General features: G+C 36.3%; 1 protein-coding gene across 1 annotated transcript in view; it reads left to right on the top strand.

Annotated features, from left to right (window-relative positions):
- Positions 1-19293, top strand: part of RTKN2 (rhotekin 2) — a 127763-nt gene that overhangs the window by 63300 nt on the left and 45170 nt on the right. Inside the window, exons 7-8 of the mRNA XM_068982337.1 lie at positions 1267-1461; positions 13579-13673. Of these exons, the coding sequence (XP_068838438.1) occupies positions 1267-1461; positions 13579-13673 (290 nt within the window). The remainder of the gene's footprint in view (positions 1-1266; positions 1462-13578; positions 13674-19293) is intronic.

The raw sequence follows: 19293 nt of genomic DNA on the forward strand, positions 1-19293 counted from the left end.
ATATTTCAAATTGTTCTAAAAATAACTTGCTCACAAATGTTCTAAATGTGTTAAAATATGCTTTTTGTTATGATTGTTTTAATAAGTATTCAGTATTTATGAATCCCTGGTTTTTCTCTAAATATTGACATTTGTTAGTCATTACCAGGAATACTGTATGTTTAAAAGTTGCCAAATAATAAACTATAAAAGTATTTCAAATCCAATTATTCCTTGGATTTATTCAAACTATAGATTGGCTATTTAAATCTTAAAAAGTCTATGCTGTGTATTTAAAGTCTCTGAGACTGATGGATCTTCCTTCACAGGCAAAATCTGCTGATGGACCTCTTTTACAATTTTAAGTATATTTTATTTGTAATAATATCACCAGAGTCTTTTATTGTAAACATAGTTCATTGTGTCTGAGAAAGAACAAAGCCAGTCTTGACATTGCAGATTTTCTGCATATTGTTTTAATACATACTGAATATATTTTATGCTAGATTAAGAATACAAATATTACCAAGACTTCACTCCACTGCGAGGAGTTCATGCCTTGAAGTCTCTCTCTCTCTCCCTTTTTTAAGATTGGTAATATTTATATTTATGCTGCGTGCTAATGCACAAAGTTTATTTGTTGTAGCATTTTGCATTTTTACAGATACATCTAATGTTTTGTGAAGTGTATCTCTTTTTATTCGTTTGTTTTCTCCTATATAACCAAATAGTGAAATGTTAGAGTTATTAGCTACAAAGGTGGGGCGGGAAGGAGGGGCACATTGTTGAGTGAACTGTAAGCACTTTATGAAAAAGACATGAAAACTAAAGGTTTCAGCAGAAGAAACCTTCTGTTTAATTTTCTTTCCTTTTTGTTTTCATATCTTTTCCTTTTGAGGAATGGTCATTTCAGGAAATCACACAGATGTAAATGCCTTAAAATGTAAATGCCTTAAAATAATTATATTAAGGAAATGAAAAGGAACAATAGCATTGGCAACAAAACGACCAGGGCATTTTATTCTTTTTAGGTAATTTGCCTGAATATATTGTTTACATTGAGTTAAAATTGCCCTACTTTAGAAGCTGGTAGCTCTAGAAGTTGCAGTGACGCTCTCAAGTCATTTAGATACTAAATAAACTCAGGGAGATTCTATCTTATTGATATATATTAACATAAACCTGTTCTAAATGCTGCTTTGAAAAGTTACGAAAACATCAGAGGGTGTTGTAATTTTATTTTCTCCTAAGTTAAATTTCTAACATTATGATTGTCCTTGCTTTTAGTAATGAAGCAGGGCCAGACTTTCAGATAAAGGTGGAAGTATATAGTTGCTGTACAGAAGAATCTTCTATAACTAATACACCAAAAAAATTAGCTAAGAAACTGAAAACATCTATAAGCAAAGCTACAGGGAAGAAAATCAGTTCAGTGCTTCAAGAAGATCATGAAATGTGCTTGTCCTTCAGTTCTGCTATTTAGTAAGTTTTCTAATACAGTATTTATAGAGACATAGTATAATTATGTATTTGTGACATTTTAGAGTATTGTATGTGGTGAATATGTTTACATTTTAAATGGGAAAAGACATCCTGAAACAGTAACAAAACTTGGTTGTCTGACATTTACCCAGCTGAGGTGGTATGTTTCTTTGAAAGTAGAAAGTTGGGTGACAGTATGTTTTTAGTGATTTGAAATTACAAGATCTAGCAGAAAGATGAAATTTTTTTTGTTGAAAAGGGACTAGCTATAAATCAAACTGTTTGCTCCATATCAATCTGCTAATTGAATTTCTGAATATATGTCATGCTTTCAGTCTTACAGATTTTTAAAAAATATTTTACTATAACAAAATCACGTTACCATTATCACACCTAACAAAATAAAAAATTAGTCCTAAATATGATCTTATAACCATTCTTTGTTCAAATTGCCCCATTTCTGAAGTTCTCTTCTGATTTGTGCAAATCAAGGTCCAAACAAGGTCTGTCACATTGCATTTACGTGAATCTTTTACGTTTCTTTTAATCTTTAACAAGTTTCTGTTTCTTTGCCATCATGTATTGACGAAGCTAGATCTTGTAGATTTCCCGTATTTTCAATTTATCTGATTACATCTTTGTGGTCTTTTTAAAACCTCTTTTTCTATCCACTGTGCTCCTATAGCTTGCAGTTAGATCTAGAGGACTGATTAGTTTCAGATTCTCTTTTAGGGCGATAATATTTCATGTTGATTATATGTACTTTCTACTGTATCCCATTTGTAGGTCTGTTTCACTTTCAGCTGTGTTAAAAACTGATCAGTGGGTTCAGGTGTTGTTAGCCTGATACATCCATTGTCAAGTTCCCTATCAATGTTATATCTAATAGTTTTAGCAGCTGTGACTGATCATTATTACATTCAGGATTATAAGTTAGTGGCTTTCTAAATTTGTCCTACATTTATTTATTTATTTTTCTATATGCAGTCATTTTTAAAATTTTTATTTATTTTTAATTGAAGGATAATTGCTTTACAATATGCATTTATTTTTAAATCTGGAATTCTCTCAAAGAATAACCTTCCTTCATGAACTCTGTATAAATGCAAAAAATTGATGAAGGAAAAGGAGGAAAAAAATATACTTTATTCTTTTATTTATCCGATTTTACTGTCTGAGCCACGAGGGAAGCCTTATTTACCCAATTTTAGAATAATAATTTGATATCCTTGCATGGAGGTGATTAGTGTTTTGTTTTATTTGAACTCCTGAAGTTTTATGTATTTGTGTTTCAATCTAATGCAGTTGTTATTCTTTCGAAGGCAAAGTGCCCCATCTTTGATCAATGGGAACCCTTTAAGCTGACTCAGCATCTTTTTGACACACCCTAATCAGAGGAGCCTGGCAGTCTGCAGTCCATAGGGTCGCAGAGTTGGACATGACTGAAGCGACTTAGCAGGCACACACAATCTCTAATTAGCTTCTTTGCTTTGTGACCAGGGAACATGTTCTGTGTTCATGTTTTATTTTTCAGCTCACACTTAGAATCACCACCTCTGTAAGGAGCCCTGGTTTCTTTCAGATACTTTCTTTAAACATTGTGTTTGTTGCTTTACAAGTAGTTTTATCTTTCTTTCTTAGGAAAACTGTGGTACAGGCAGCATTCCTAGAATTTCTTTGCACTTGGCTCTTCAGCATGTCAATAATTTTACTATAATTATAAAGCAAAATATTTTAGGTACAGATCCTAGAAATCTCAGTCATCAGAATATAGCTAATTAGCTTTCCATATCAGTTACATTACATGTGAAAAATGCCCTGGGACTTTAGCAATGTGGCTTTCAGTTTATTTTGATTGAGACCGTGAGTAAAAAATGCATTTTATATCATTACTGAATACATAGTACCATCAGCAGTCAGATTTCATGAAATAAAACTTAGCTCTTGCTATTTATAGTATAGCCATTAGACTTCTTTTATTCTAGGTATCTTCAGTTTTTTTAAAATGCTGTTTATGAATCATTAAATTGATTTCATGATTCTTGAATGGGCCCCATCTATTGAAGAACAGTCATAGAAGATATGTCTTTATAATGTAAATGTCATTAAAAGGGATTAAGATTATATCAAGTATTTGCTAGAAAATGTTTTAATTCAACTGTAAGGTAATGCAACTATACTTTTTGATGAATAAATGAGCAATTATATTTCTAGTTTGAAACATAGATTTTAGAATTGAAAGAGACCTTAGAGATAATCACCAAATTCAATAGTTTTAAAATGTTTTTAAGCAGCAAAATTCTTTATTTAGAAAATGACAGCACTAGGAGTGTCCTGAACAAGTATTTCCTGGGCCTCAGTTTTCTAATATGAAAGGTAAGGATTCTTAGACATAATCATTTAAGAAGGCTCCTTAGATCACTTCTTGGCCTTTTGGCTAAGATCAAGTATAGAAGCCTCCTTAGAGACATTTTAGGGTTTCCTGTACCTTTCAAGCATGTAAAAACAATAAGTGGGCTTTTCACACAGTTCAAAACGTCATGGTTTCAGTACTTGATTTTTTTATGCTGTCATTTATTATTAGTGTGACCCAGGACAGATTAATATACTCCCTGGGTTTTTCTTTTTCCCTCTGTAAAAAGGGAATAATATTTAACTCCATAGGATCATGAGATTCAGAAAGAATTCATGAACTTGGTATGTTGTAAGCATTTAACGAATGTAGCTCTTAGCATTATTGTTACTATTTTTACTGTTCTGCGATCAATGTTTTTTCTGAAAAATTTTATTTAAAAAATTCATGCTGAAGCACTGCATGAAGAAACCTTCCTAGGATTATAAAATGTAGGCAGGGTCTTCCCTGGTGGCTTAGTGGTAAGGAGTCCACCTGCCAATGCAGAAAACATGGGTTTGATCCTTAGTTTGGGAGGATCCCACATGCGGCAAAACAACTAAGCCCATGCACGATCCCACTTGCTACAAGTACTGAAGCTCGTGTGCCCCAGCGCCTGTGCTCCCCAACAAGAGAGGCCACCACGGGCAATGAGAAGCCCACGCACCACAGTGAAGAGTGGTCCCCACTCACCACAACTAGAGAATAGCCCACACAGTGACAAAGACCTAGCACAGCCAATAAATAAATAAAACTGGTATTTTAAAATGTAGGCAGATATTTTAAAATTTAACTCCAGTGATTATAATTTCATAGAAGATAATCTAAGTGATTATATATATATTTAATATTTTATATATCATAATATATATTATATATCAATAATATATAATATATTATATATTTTATAATTTTTATAATATACTTTATAATATAAATATATTTATGTTATAAATATATATTCATAATAATATAATATAATATATAGTACATTATATTTAATATATATAACAATATATAAATCTAAGTGATTTGCCAACAAAGGTCCATCTAGTCAAGGCTATGGTTTTTCCAGTGGTCATGTATGGATGTGAGAGTTGGACTATAAAGAAGACTGAGCGCCAAAGAATTGATGCTTTTGAACTGTGGTGTTGGAGAAGACTCTAGAGAGTCCCTTGGACTGCAGGGAGATCCAACCAGTCCATTCTAAAGGAGATCAGTCCTGGGTGTTCATTGGAGAGATTGATGCTGAAGCTGAAGCTCCAATACTTTGGCCACCGGATGCAAAGAGCTGACTCATTTTAAAGACCCTGATGCTGGGAAAGATTGAGGGCAGGAGGAGAAGGGAACGACAGAGGATGAGATGGTTGGATGGCATCACCGATTCGATGGACATGGGTTTGGGTATACTCTGGGAGTTGGTGATGGACAGGGAGGCCTGGTGTGCTGCGGTTCATGAGGTCGCAAAGAGTCAGACACAACTGAGTGACTGAACTAAACTGAACTGAATCTAAGTGATATTATAACTTATATTTAACCCATACTCCTCATCAATGCCTAGAAGTGTTTTTGAGAATAACATTTGTTGATATTAAGTTCTTTGTAACAGGGACTGACATATTGGTCTTGAAGTGCTTATTATTCTGTTCAGGTTTGTCATTCTATGTTGTTGTTGTTTAGTCGCTAAGTCATGCCCAACTCTTTTGTGACCCTGTGGTCTGTAGCCCACCAGGCTTCTCTGTCCATGGGATTTTGCAGGCAGGAATACTGGAGTGGCTTACCATTTCTTTCTCCAGGGAATCTTCCTGACCCAAGGATAATTCTATTTGGTTTATACCTAAATAAAAATATCAGTTTTCCTTATCAACATTTCTCATGAAACTTATATGGAATTTGTTTATTTATATCATTGAAGCTGATCAAAAGATAGGATAAAACCTTTTATATCATTTCACCAATTTATGTTCTTTTAATACCAGCATTTCTTTTGAGCTTTTGGTGTGAATGCTGAGTGTACCAAGTTAAACTCATAGCCCAGGACCAGTCTTACCTGATCCTTCCTTAACTGACCACTTCAGCACCCTGGTAGGAGTTTCAGAATAGCAGTAGTGATGAAAATGCCTAAAAGGATCAGTTTTTATTTCTTTAATAGTGATTTAGTTGAATGAGAAGATTCCTAACATAGCTTTTAATTTTTAACCAAAATGGGCAACATATATCTTCTTTAGTAATATGTCATGTGACTAAATATAGCTGTTCTTCCTTACAGAAGAGTACATTTTTTTTTCAGACTTCCATTTAAGGTAGTCATTTATTTTTTCATAATGTTTTTGGAACCCTTGCTGCATCAAATGCTACAACAATTGGCCTATTTGTTAAAAAAAAATGTAGCTGATTAAACTTTTGGGAACTCAATATTAGGGTTGGCTTAAAAGAATGAGTGTAATGTTTTAGTAAGAAAATGTTATCCTGACAAGAATGCTTTAAAAGTGAGATCATTGTTGATTTTGGAAGCATTGGCATTGTAATTAGTCATGGTTTAAAAATGAAGTAACTTGAAATATCATCATAAAGTATTGTTTGATCTGAAAGAAGACAGTGAACATTTTTGGTAATTCTTAGCATGCTCCCTGGTGTGATTCATTTATTCGTTTTATTTGTGGAATTTAGCTTACTGAAATTCCTGTAACTAGATTTTTCCCAGTGTTTCTAATAGCTGAATTAACTATTTTATGTACCTTGAGAACCAATTAGTACATTATTCTTCATTGTATAAATATATGTTATTTTAAACAATTATCTTGTGGAAACTAGTAAAACTGAGAGTGATTATTTACTTGACAGAAAAGTATTAACTAAAAATTAACTAAAAAAATAAGCCGTTATACTACATTTTAAATTTATAAGTTAAATTTAAGTTATAAAGCAAATATCTTTGTGCAGAATAACTGGATTATTCATGTTTTGAGGAACAGTGATGTTGATGGTTTGGTAGTGTGAAAGATGATACAGTGTTCAAGATTAACTAAGGAATTACTCAGCTATGGGGTATAATTTTATTTATTCATTTAATCATTTTAGAAATGATTATTCAGCCGTTGTATCATATGCTACTTTGGATTTAAAGGTTAGTAAGCCATGTCTACTACACTCAAAATTCTTGCACTAGTAAAAGATAGTATGTATCTGTTTTAATAGACAAGTACCTTAATTAAATTATTAATGAAGTATAAAGGGTAGTGGTAGTAAGTATAGTATAGTGGGATTCTGTTTCCAGTGTACTACTTGCTAGCTACAGGCAAGTCAGTTAAACTGCACATAGGTAAATGTAGTATTATAACGCTTTGCATGTTTTGATTTTTAGGGGAGAGTTTTCATCCTGCTACTTCACAGATCCTGCAACATTGTTTAATTCATTGTGTGTGTGCTTAGTCGCTCAGTCGTGTCCTATTCAGACTGTAGCCTGCCAAACTCTTTTCTCCATGGGATTTTTCAGGCAAGGATACTGGAGCAGTTTGCCATTTCCTGCAGGGAATCTTCCTGACCCAGGGATCAAACCTGCATCTCTTGGGTCTCCTGCATTGCAGGTGGATTATTTACCTGCTGAGCCATTGGGGAAACCCAGTTATTTCATTATAAAAGTAATATAAACTTTAGAAATAGAACCTAGAAAGAGAAAAAAATGTATGCAGTTTATTATAGATCAGTTGGGCTTCCCTGATTGCTCAGTTGGTAAAGAATCCGCCTGCAATGCAGGACACCCCAGTTCGATTCCTGGTACAGGAAGATCTGCTGGGAGAAGGGATAGGCTACCCACTCCAGTGTTCTTGGGTTTCCTTTGTCGCTCAGCTGGTAAAGAATCTGCCTGCAATGCGGGAGACCTGGGTGTGATCCCTTGGTTGGGAAGATCCCCTGGGGAAGGAAAAGGCTACTTACCCCAGTATTCTGACCTGGAGGATTCCATAGACTGTATAGTCAGTCCATGGGGTCACAAAGAGTCAGACATGCCTGAGTTACTTTCACTTTATAGATCAAATCAGTTCAGTTCACTCTCTCAGTCGTGTCTGACTCTTTGTGATACCATGGACTGCAGCACGCCAGGCCTCCCTGTCCATCACCAGCTCCCAGAGCTTGCTCAAGCTCATGTCCATCGAGTTGGTAATGCTCTCCAACCATCTCATCCTCTGTTGTTCCATTCTCTTCCTGCCTTCATTCTTTCCTAACATTAGGGTCTTTTCCAATGAGTCCGTTCTTCACATCAGGTGGCCAAAGTATTAGAGTTTCAGCTTCAGCATCAGTCCTCCCAATGAACATTCAGGACTGATTTCCTTTAGTATTGGCTGGTTGGATCTCCTTGCAGTCCAGGGGACTCTCAAGAGTCTTCTCCAGCACCACTGTTCAAAGGCATCAATTCTTTGCCACTCACCTTTCTTTATAGTCCAGCTCTCACATCCATACATGACTTCTGGAAAAACCATAGCTTTGACTAGACGGACCTTTTTCTGGCAAAGTAATTTCTCTGCTTTTTAATATGTTTTATAGATTGGTCATAGCTTTTCTTCCAAGGAGTAAGCGTCTTTTAATTTCATGGCTGCAGTCACCATCTGTAGTGATTTTGGAGCCCCCCCAAATAAAGTCTCTCATTGTTTTCCCATCTATTTGCCATGAATTGATGGGACCAGATGCCATGATCTTAGTTTTCTGAATATTGAGTTTTAAGCCAACTTTTTCACTTTCCTCTTTCACTTTCATCAAGAGGCTCTTTAGTTCTTTTTCACTTTGCCGTGAGGGTGGTATCATCTGCATATCTGAGATTATTGATGTTTTTCCCAGCAATCTTGATTCCAGCTTGTGTATACTTTTTATATTTTGAACTGATGTTTACCTCCAGGTTTTAAAGTAACTAGCTTTGTGAGATATATATATTCATAATTATGCTGTACATTCATATATGTGTGTATGTATCTATGTACACACACATTTTTTTCCTTGAGTTATTAGAGAGTCTTTATATGATCATTTTAATGACCACATTATCTATCAATTGGTTCTATCATACTTTCTACTTAGGGGAGGTTATCAATAACTTTTTTGTATTGTTATTTTAAGATGTGTAATTCATTGGAAACAGAAGCAAATGTATTACATGTTTATCTCAAATAGTTGAGGAAAAGATGTCTTAGCCACAATTGCTTTATAAGGCCTGAGAAAAAAATTCGACATATATTTGGGTCATCACACAATTTTAGCCTATTTTGCCACACAGGTTGCCACCTCTGCAATGCACTTGGTACAAATACACAGCCTGTGACATAGCTACTTCCCGTGTATACTAAAAGCAGTATTTCATATTCCATTGTGTATGGAAATGATGCTATTCTTGAAGTGAAGAATACTTTAATACTTTTAGTGGTCAGTAAGAATAAATTACATCACTCCTAAAAGTAAAACACCGAAGTATCTTCATTCTCTTTCTCTCCCAGTCTCTGCCTCTTACCATTTCAGATAATATTTCTTGATGAATTTAAAATACATGCAGACTTTTCATCTAATATCTTGACCTCTAAGATTCATGACTTCCTTGCCTCTGGTGATCTTATGCCTGTTTTAGCCATCCATCCCACAGTTGTACCCTAGATCTTGTCATTACTAATAATTGCATATGGTCTGTGTAGTAATATCCAACGATATCTACCACCTCCCACATTTCCAGCTTTCTCTGTTCAATATTCTGACTCTAATTAGCTTAAATTCCTTGATGTACCATTTTATTATTTTCTATTATTTTCTCCTTTTGTTATACTTACCTTGGAGAAACTTCAGTTCAGTTCAGTCACTCAGTCATGTCCAACATTTGTGACTCCATGGACTGCTTCACGCCAGGCTTCCCTGTCTATCACCAACTCCCAGAGCTTACTCAAACTCAAGTCCATCGAGTCGGTGATGCCATCCAACCATCTCGTCCTCTGTTGTTCCCTTCTCCTCCTGCCTTCAGTCTTTCCCAGCATCAGGGTCTTTTCCAGTGAGTCAGTTCTTTGCATCAGATGGCCAAAGTATTGGCATTTAAGCTTCAGCATCAGTCCTTCCAGTGAACATTCAGGACTGATCTCCTTCAGGATGGACTGGTTTGGTTAAATCCTTCCTTTAGCTCCTCTGCACCTGAACTCATGAGGAATAGATGAGGAAGTGAGAATAAGAATACTGTCTGGTCTCACTTCAGAGGGATCACTGATCTGAAGTGAGTTCCAGTATGAGCAGTCGTCCTAAGTGTCCACAGCCTTTCACTTTACCTCTCGTCAGAATTAGTATTTCACATCACACTACTCTCTCTTATAGAACCTCTTTTTCCACTCCTTATTCAAAGCTAATGTTCTTGTTGTTGTTCAGTTGCTGAGTCGTGTCGGACTCTTTGTGATCCCATGAACGTACACTTCAAGCTCCTGTGTGCTCCACTATCTCCTGGAGTTTGCTCAGATGCGTATCCATTAAGTTGGTGATGCTGTCTAACCATCACATTCCCTCTGACCCCTTCTTTTGCCTTCAATCTTTCCCAGCAACAGGGTCTTTTCTAGTGAATTGGCTGTTTGCATTAGGTAGCCAAAGTACTGAAGCTTCAGCAACAGTCCTTCAAATGAATATTCAGGGCTGATTTTCTTTAGGATTGACTGGCTTGATCTCCTTGCAGTCCATGGTACTCTGAAGAGTCTTCTCCAGCACACAGTTTGAAAGCATTAATTCTTTGGCACTCAGCCTTCTTTATGGTTCAACTTTCACATCTATATGTGACTACTGAAAAACCATAACTTTAAAAGACACTTGATCCCTGGAAGGAAAGCAGTGACAAACCTAGACAGTGTATTAAAAAGCAGAGACATCACTTTGCTGACAGAGGTCTTTATAGTCAAAGCTGATGACTTCATTTGATACAGCATTGATGATGCCGAAGTAATCAGAAGAGAGTTTGCGTATCCTCCGTCAACCAAATCTATCAGCCTACCTGCATTTGTATCTTCATTTGCTGCTTTCCTTCCTTTTGAACTGCCCTTACTCCATCTGAGACCACCCGCCTGTGCATTCGGTCATCTTCCCAAGTTCTCAAAAGTTGGCTCCTGCACATGCCCCCCCTTCTCTATCATCAGTTTCTCTTCTACTGCATCATTCCAAACACATAAACATGCTGAAGTGCCTTGCATTTCTCCTGCCCCATTGCACAGCTGTCCTTTACAGCAAAGTTTTTACATACTCTGTCTCCACTTCCTGTCCTCCCATTCTCTTGAACCAGTTCAGTCAGGTTTCACCATGTTAACTTCTATCCCATCCTATAGAAACTGCTCTTATCGAGGTCAGCAGTGATCTACATGTTGCCAGATACTAAGGTCATTTATCAGTGTTCCTCTTCCTGGAATTTTCAGTATTCAACACAGTTGATCACTCTCCTTGAAACACCTTTTGAACTTGGCTTCCTTGGATACCACTTTTGTGATTTTTCTTCTGCCTCAGTGACTGTTTGTTCTTTGCCTGTCTCCTTTGTTCATTGCGCTTCAGCTTAATCTGAAATGATGGAGTACTTGTGTCCAAATACTCAGTTGTCACATTTTATGTAACTATCTAACTTTCATTAAATATCATTTATATATTGGTAACTCCCAAATTTCATTCTTTAATACTTTTTCCTCTCATAACTCCAGATTCATTATCCACCTGCCTACCCTACAACCCAGTCTCAAACCTAATCTGTTCAAAACTAAATTTTTACTTCCCATATCCCTTCTTTTCTCAGTCAGCCTCTTTGCAGTTAGTAAGAATTTGCTTTTTCTAGCTGCTCAGGCCAAACTCTTTGGAGTTGTCCTTGATTCTTTCCTTTCTTTTGCATCCTGTGTCCACATTGGGTCAACTCTAGAATATATCAAAAATCTTACCGCTTCTCACCATCCCAGCAACTACAGGCCTATTCCAGGCCTGCATCAGCTCTTGACTGGTGAGGTGCAGTAGCTTTCTGGTTGGCATCTCCATTTCTCTCTTGGCCTCTGTGGTCTTTTGTCTACATGGCAGCCAGAGGGATCATTAAAAAATACAAGTCACATCATAGCACATGCCTCTGCTCAAAACCTACCACTTGCCTCCTGTCTCACTCAGAATAAAATCCAGGGGCCTTATCATGCCCTACAAGGCATGCCCTCCTGCAGTGTATGGTGTCCGCCTGTACTCAGCTTGTAGACATTGTGTCTCCCTCTCTGTCACTGTAATCCTGCCGCACTGACGGCCTTGTTGTGTGTCAGATGCACCTAGTGTCACTCTCTCGCATCACTTATCCACCTCTTGTCAATAATCTGTTCCCGAAAATAACACATTTTGCACTAAAACACTAATAGGGAGTCTATTTACCATTGTTTAGCATGGGAAAAATTGTAGTTGCATAAAATCCATGTATCAATGACCAGTTCTTATGTTGAGATAGTGCTTAAATGTTGTGCCCCATCACCAAGCGTTCATATGATTGTTAATAGGCAATTTTGGGTGTAGTAATATTTGCTCTTCTATTATAATTGCTGTTCTCAATTGGTTTTATTCTTCACCATTAAAAAATATACTTCCTCCACTTTTGAGGGGCACTTATTATGTAACAGTAGGGGAAAATAAGAGCTAATAATGAAACTCACTATAGAAATTTGTTAGGACAAGTGAAAAATAGCAGAGAATGCTCACACTGAAAATGAGGTTCTCACAGTGTGTCTTTGCTCTAGCAACCTTCCCAATAGTCTGAATAGAAGTCTGAATTATATCAGTTGTATTCAGAATGTAGCTTAAAAGTGTACTTAGGAGTTGTTTTGTTAAAGTTTTTTTTTTGGTCAAGTTTTGGAGACAAGCATCCATTTTCTTATGAAAACACTGACAAAAAAACATTGGCTAGTAAGATATATCTCTTGTCTATGATGCTTGTATATTGAAAACCATGATATGCATGCTCAGTTGCTGAGTTGTGTCCAACTCTTTGAGACTCCTTAGACTGTGGCCCGCCAGGCTTCTCTGTCCAGATAAATCAAACCAATAACATCAAGTGCTATAAATCTTAAACTTATACAGTAATGTATGGCAATTGTTTTTCAGTAAAACTGAAAAATCCAAAACCAAGACGCCTTCACCCAGGGAACAACATTCTGTGGAGTGTGCCATTATTTATTAATGAAGCGCATGCATGCATTGCATTATTGCTACATGTATACATATTTTTTGTAATGTTTATTTTATTACATATATAGTAAGAGACAAAGAAGATTTATGAAACATATCACCTGGCCCAGTTAATAAAAATTCTCATCAGACTTTACATGGTAATTCTGTTTTGTTTTTCAAAGAATGAGACCATACTGTTTTCCATAGTGGTTAACATTTTAAATTTCCATCAGCAATGCAGAATGATTCCAATTTGTCCACATCCTTGCCGATAACTTGTTGCTTTCTGTTTGTTTTTTTTTTTTAAATAATGGTCATTCTAATGGATGTGAAGTGGTTTTGATTTGTGTTTTCCTAATTATTAATGTTCTTGAGTATCTCTTCATATTTTTATTGGCCATTTGTATATTTTCTTTAAAGAAATGTCTATTCAAGACCTTTGCCCATTTTTAAATTGGGTTGTTTATTTTGTTGTTGTTGAACATCTAAATATTTTATGTAGTAGAAAATATACTAAAATTCTTAACACCTGTCTTTTTTCTCACTATTAGTGGTGCAAAGTACAGTTTGCTAGCTCATACTACCCTGAGCTTGGAAAGCGCTGAGGATAGCTTCAAGACTCATAATCTCTCTGTTAATGGGAATGGTAAGTACAGTATTTATTTTACTTATTATACATGTTATGTCAATATATGTGTCGTGACAGTAATAATTGCTGATTTTAATATGTTCCTCTGAAGTGACTGTTGGCTTATATGAGATAGGCATGAGTGATTCTGTGGATTCTTTCAAATATGTCTGTCCCTTTTCCCCAAAAGTGAAAAGTTTATTTTTCTCTCTGTCTCCTGTGTGCTAGAGATTTGTTTGTGAGGCTTGCTTGTTAAGAACAGAAAGGTTTTGCATTTTCTGAATGCTTTTCTTTGACTTGAAATGAGTGACTTCACCACTCTTCTGTTAATAGTTGTCAAAGACCTATCTTATTTTTGAATTTGTAATTGAGGAAACCAACCTGTCTATTGGTAGAAAGCAGAGGATATAAGGGAAAAGTGAAAGTGAAGTCGCTCAGTCACGTCCGACTCTGTGCGACCCCAGAGACGGCAACCCACCAGGCTCCCCTGTCCCTGGGATTCTCCAGGCAAGAACACTGGAGTGGGTTGCCATTTCCTTCTCCATGCATGAAAGTGAAAAGTGAAAGTGAAGTTGCTCAGTCATTTACTCAGTTACTCCACGGACTGCAGCCTACCAGGCTCCTCCATCTGTGAGATTTTCCAGGCAAGAGTACTGGAGTGGGGTGCCATTGCCTTCTCCAAGGGAAAAGTGGGGCTAAATTAATCTTAAACATTCCAGTGCACCTGCATCAAACCTAGACTGGCAATTCATTTCTTATATGATATTATACGTGTTTCAGTGCCATTCTCCCAAATCATCCCACCCCCTCCTTCTCCCACAGAGTCCAAAAGACTGTTCTATACATCTGTGTCTCTTCTGCTGTCTCGCATACAGGGTTATCATTACCATCTTTCTAAATTCCATATATATGCATTAGAATATTGTATTGGTGTTTTTCTTTCTGGCTTACTTCACTCTGTATAATCAGCTCCAGTTTCATCCATCTCATTAGAACTGATTCAAATGTGTTCTTTTTAATGGCTGAGTAATACTCCATTGTGTATATGTACCACAGCTTTCTTATCCATTCATCTGCTGATGGACATCTAGGTTGCTTCCATGTCCTGGCTATTATAAACAGTGCTGCGATGAACATTGGGGTACACGTGTCTCTTTCAATTCTGGTTTCCTTGGTGTGTATGCCCAGCAGTGGGATTGCTAGGTCAGGCAGTTCTATTTGCAGTTTTTTAAGGAATCTCCACACTGTTCTCCATAGTGGCTGTACTAGTTTGCATTCCCACCAACACTGTAAGAGGGTTCCCTTTTCTCCACACCCTCTCCAGCGTTTATTGCTTGTAGACTTTTGGATCGCAGCCATTCTGACTGGCGTGAAATGGTACCTCATTGTGGTTTTGATTTGCATTTCTCTGATAATGAGTGATGTTAAGCATCTTTTCATGTATTTGTTAGCCATCTGTATGTCTTCTTTGGAGAAATGTTTGTTTAGTTCTTTGGCCTATTTTTTGATTGGGTCTTTTATTTTTCTGGAATTGAGCTGCAGGAGTTACTTGTATATTTTTGAGATTAGTTGTCAGTTGCTTCATTTGCTGCTATTTTCTCCCATTCTGAAGGCTGTCTTTTCACCTTGCTTATAGTTTCCTTTGTTATGCAGAAACTTTTAATTTTAATTAAATCCCATTTGTTTATTTTTGCTTTTATTTCCAGTATTGTGGGAGGTGGGTCATAGGGGATCCTGCTGTGATTTATGTTGGAGAGTGTTTTGCCCATGTTCTCCTCTAGGAGTTTTATACTTTCTGGTCTTACGTTTAGATCTTTAATCCATTTTGAGTTTATTTTTGTGTATGATGTTAGAAAGTGTTCTAGTTTCATTCTTTTACAAGTGGTTGACCAGTTTTCCCAGCACCACTTGTTAAAGAGATTGCCTTTAATCCATGGTATATGCCTCCTTTGTCGAAGATAAGGTGTCCATAGGTGTGTGGATTTATCTCTGGGCTTTCTATTTTGTTCCATTGATCTATATTTCTGTCTTTGTGCCAGTACCATACTGTCTTGATGACTGTGGCTTTGTAGTAGAGCCTGAATTCAAGACAGGTTGATTCCTCCAGTTCCATTCTTCTTTCTCAAGATTGCTTTGGCTATTTGAGGTTTTTTGTATTTCCATACAAATTGTGAAATTATTTGTTCTAGCTCTGTGAAAAATACCGCTGGTAGCTTGATAGGGATTGCATTGAATCTATAGATTGCTTTGGGTAGTATACTCATTTTCACTATATTGATTCCTCCAATCCATGAACATGGTATATTTCTCCATCTATTAGTGTCCTCTTTGATTTCTTTCACCAGTGTTTTATAGTTTTCTATATACAGGTCTTTATTTTTTTTAGGTAGGTATATTCCTAAGTATTATATTCTTTTTGTTGCAATGGTGAATGGAATTGTTTCCTTAATTTCTTTTTCTGTTTTCTCATTATTAGTGTATAGCATGCAAGGGATTTCTGTGTGTTGATTTTATATCCTGCAACTTTACTATATTCATTGATTAGCTCTAGTAGTTTTCTGGTGGAGTCTTTAGGGTTTTCTATGTAGAGGATCATGTCACCTGCAAACAGTGAGTGTTTTACTCCTTCTTTTCCAATTTGGATTCCTTTTATTTCTTTTTCTGCTCTGATTGCTGTGGCCAAAACTTCCAGAACTATGTTGAATAGTAGTGGTGAAAGTGGGCACCCTTGTCTTGTTCCTGACTTTAGGGGAAATGCTTTCAATTTTTCACCATTGAGGATAATGTTTGCTGTGGGTTTGTCATACATAGCTTTTATTATGTTGAGGTATGTTCCTTCTATTCCTGCTTTCTGGAGAGTTTTTATCATAAATGGATGTTGAATTTTGTCAAAGGCTTTCTCTGCATCTATTGAGATAATCATATGGATGACCCAGAGGGATGGTATGGGAAGGGATGTGGGAGGGGGTTTCAGGATTGGGGACACATGTACACCCATGGCAGATTCATGTTGATGTATGGCAAAACCAATACAATAATGTAAAATAAAAAAATAAATAAATAAAATCTGAAAAAAAATAATCTTAAACATTTTTCTCTAGATGACAATTGGTAGTTATAATTTGTTGAAAAGAAATAAATAGCAGGGTGAAGAAGGGATGGGAGTGATTAGGAAGATTTGTAAAACTTAGCGTAAGCACTCTCCACACTCCCAGATTACTTTTAGCTATGATGAAAAATATACAGTAGTGTTGGTAAAGTAGATTGGAAATATGATTTGGATTATTTATTTCTTTCATGTTTCAAGGTAGAAAATATAAAATCATGTACTACCTTATACTTTTTGCTGTAAAGAGAGATGACTCTCTACATTTTTAAAATTTCACACTAAAATATTACATTAAAAATAGAAAAAAGTTCATAAAATGTAAATGTGCAGTTTAACAAATAATTATGATATGAATGGGGCTTCCTTGGTGGCTCAGGGGTTAAAAATCCTTGTGTGTTATATAATACCTTATTACATCTGGGATCATTTTCCTCCTGCTTGAAGTATAATCCTTAGAATTTATTTTAGTATGTTATGTTAGTATCATACCTCTTTGTTCTTTGTGTTTGTCTGAAGATGACTTTGTTTAGCTTCACTCTTAAAAGGCATTTTTTACATGGTGTAGAAGTTTGGCTCTTTAATATTTTTCTTTATGAATATTAAAGCTATAATTCCACTACCTTCTGGTGTCCTGTGAAAAGTGAAAGTGAAAGTGGCTCAGTCATGTCCAACTCTTTGTGACCCCGTGGACTATACAGTCCATGGAATTCTCCAGGCCAGAATACTGGAGTGGGTAGCCTTTCCCTTCTCCAGGGGATCTTCCCAACCCAGGAATTGAACTGGGGTCTCCTGCATTGCAGGTGGATTCTTTACCAACTGCTCAGAGGTTAAATAAAGCATCTGCCTCCAATGCGGGAGACCTGGGTTCGATCTCTGGGTTGGGAAGATCCCCTGGAGAAGGAAATGGCAACCCACTCCAGTATTCTTGCCTGGAGAATCTCATGAACGGAAGAGCCTTGTAGCTACAGTCCACAGGGTCGCAAAGAGTCGGACATGACTGAGTGACTTCACTTTCACTTTCTTTACCAACTGAGCCACCAGGGTCTTGAACTGGCTATTAAAAATCATTTGTCAGCATGTCGCTTCTGTGATGGTAACTTTTCATTTTTTTCTTTGTCTTTGGTTTTCTGAAGCTTCACCATGCTATAGGTGAAGAATTTAGTTTTATTTATGATGCTTTTGGAAATCTTGACCTTCTTAATGCTGATTGATGTCTTTCATTATTCTGGACAAAATCTTGTCTATTCAGACAGCCTCTGGTCCATTCTCTTGCCTTTCTTCCTCTAGCATTCTTATTAAACCTATGTTAATCTTTCTGACTGTGTTCTCTCTTTTTATTATCATTTATGATCTATTCCTCATCTTTTTTTTCCTGTCTTTGCTACTTTTCCTAGACTTTTTAATGCATTCTTTTATTTCCTTTATTCTCTTTGCAGCTCTGTCTGATCTGCTGTTGTATCTGTATACCAAGTTCTTTATTTCATTTATTGTACTTCTTATTTCTAGAAGTTCTGTTTGATTTTTTTCTCAAATCTGTTATGCCACTTTATATTCCCTGCATGCACTGTTAATATTCTTTCAGGTTTTTATTAAAAGAGTGAGTATAGCTATTTTATAGGCTATGGCTAATAATTCAGATATATAAAGTCTTTCTTTCAGTTTCTATTTGTTTTTTTGTAACTGGTTACCACTCAGTTTCTTCATGTATAGTTATTTTCATGTACTTGTCATTATAATTGACTGTTTACATAGCAGAATAAATTAATGCTTAGTATTTGCTTCTGGTAGGAACTCGGAGAGACTAGGCTCACTTTATCCAAAGACCATGTCTGAGTTTCTCTGGATCCCTTCATCCCCATTTCTAGGCAGTGGGAATCCTGGGCAGTTAGACTGGTTTATTTATGGAAGGAAATGGCAACCCATTCCAGTTTTCTTGCCTGGAAAATCCCATGGACAGAGAAGCCTGGTAGGCTACAGTCCACGGGGTCACAAAGAGTTGGACACGACTGAGCAACTTCACTTTCACTACCCAGTTGGTGATTCCTTTGGGCTATTTAATATGAGGAATCCTCCCATTAATCTGCCTATGTTGTTAAAGTCCTAGACTGATTTCTGGTCTACTTCCCTCATCTTGCAGGATGTTTAAATCATAAATTGGATTTGCTGGGATTAGCAAATGTTCTCAAGACAGATTCTGTGCTCATTTAACTTACTGGTTCTCATTTATCAGATTTGTACTGGTAGTTTCTTTTAGTTTGTTACTTCTTTGTTGCGCTAAAGTTTTTAAAATAGTTTGGTTCGGCATTTTATAGTAGTTTTCAGTGGGAGGATTGGTCTGAACAATTCAATTGAGCTTTCTTTCGCCCACAACTTCAAGTTTGTAATAAATAGTATTAGCATTATCAGTTGGCAAATCGGAAAACTTGGCAAATTAAGTTTTAATTCCATTTTGTGTCAGTTCTCTAGAATTACTGATGTTATCACCATATATTGAGTGCCTGTTATGTAGACATATTCAGCCTTGAGAAA

This window comes from Capricornis sumatraensis, chromosome 10 (genome assembly GCF_032405125.1).
Source record: "Capricornis sumatraensis isolate serow.1 chromosome 10, serow.2, whole genome shotgun sequence".
Taxonomy (NCBI): Eukaryota; Metazoa; Chordata; class Mammalia; order Artiodactyla; family Bovidae; genus Capricornis; species Capricornis sumatraensis.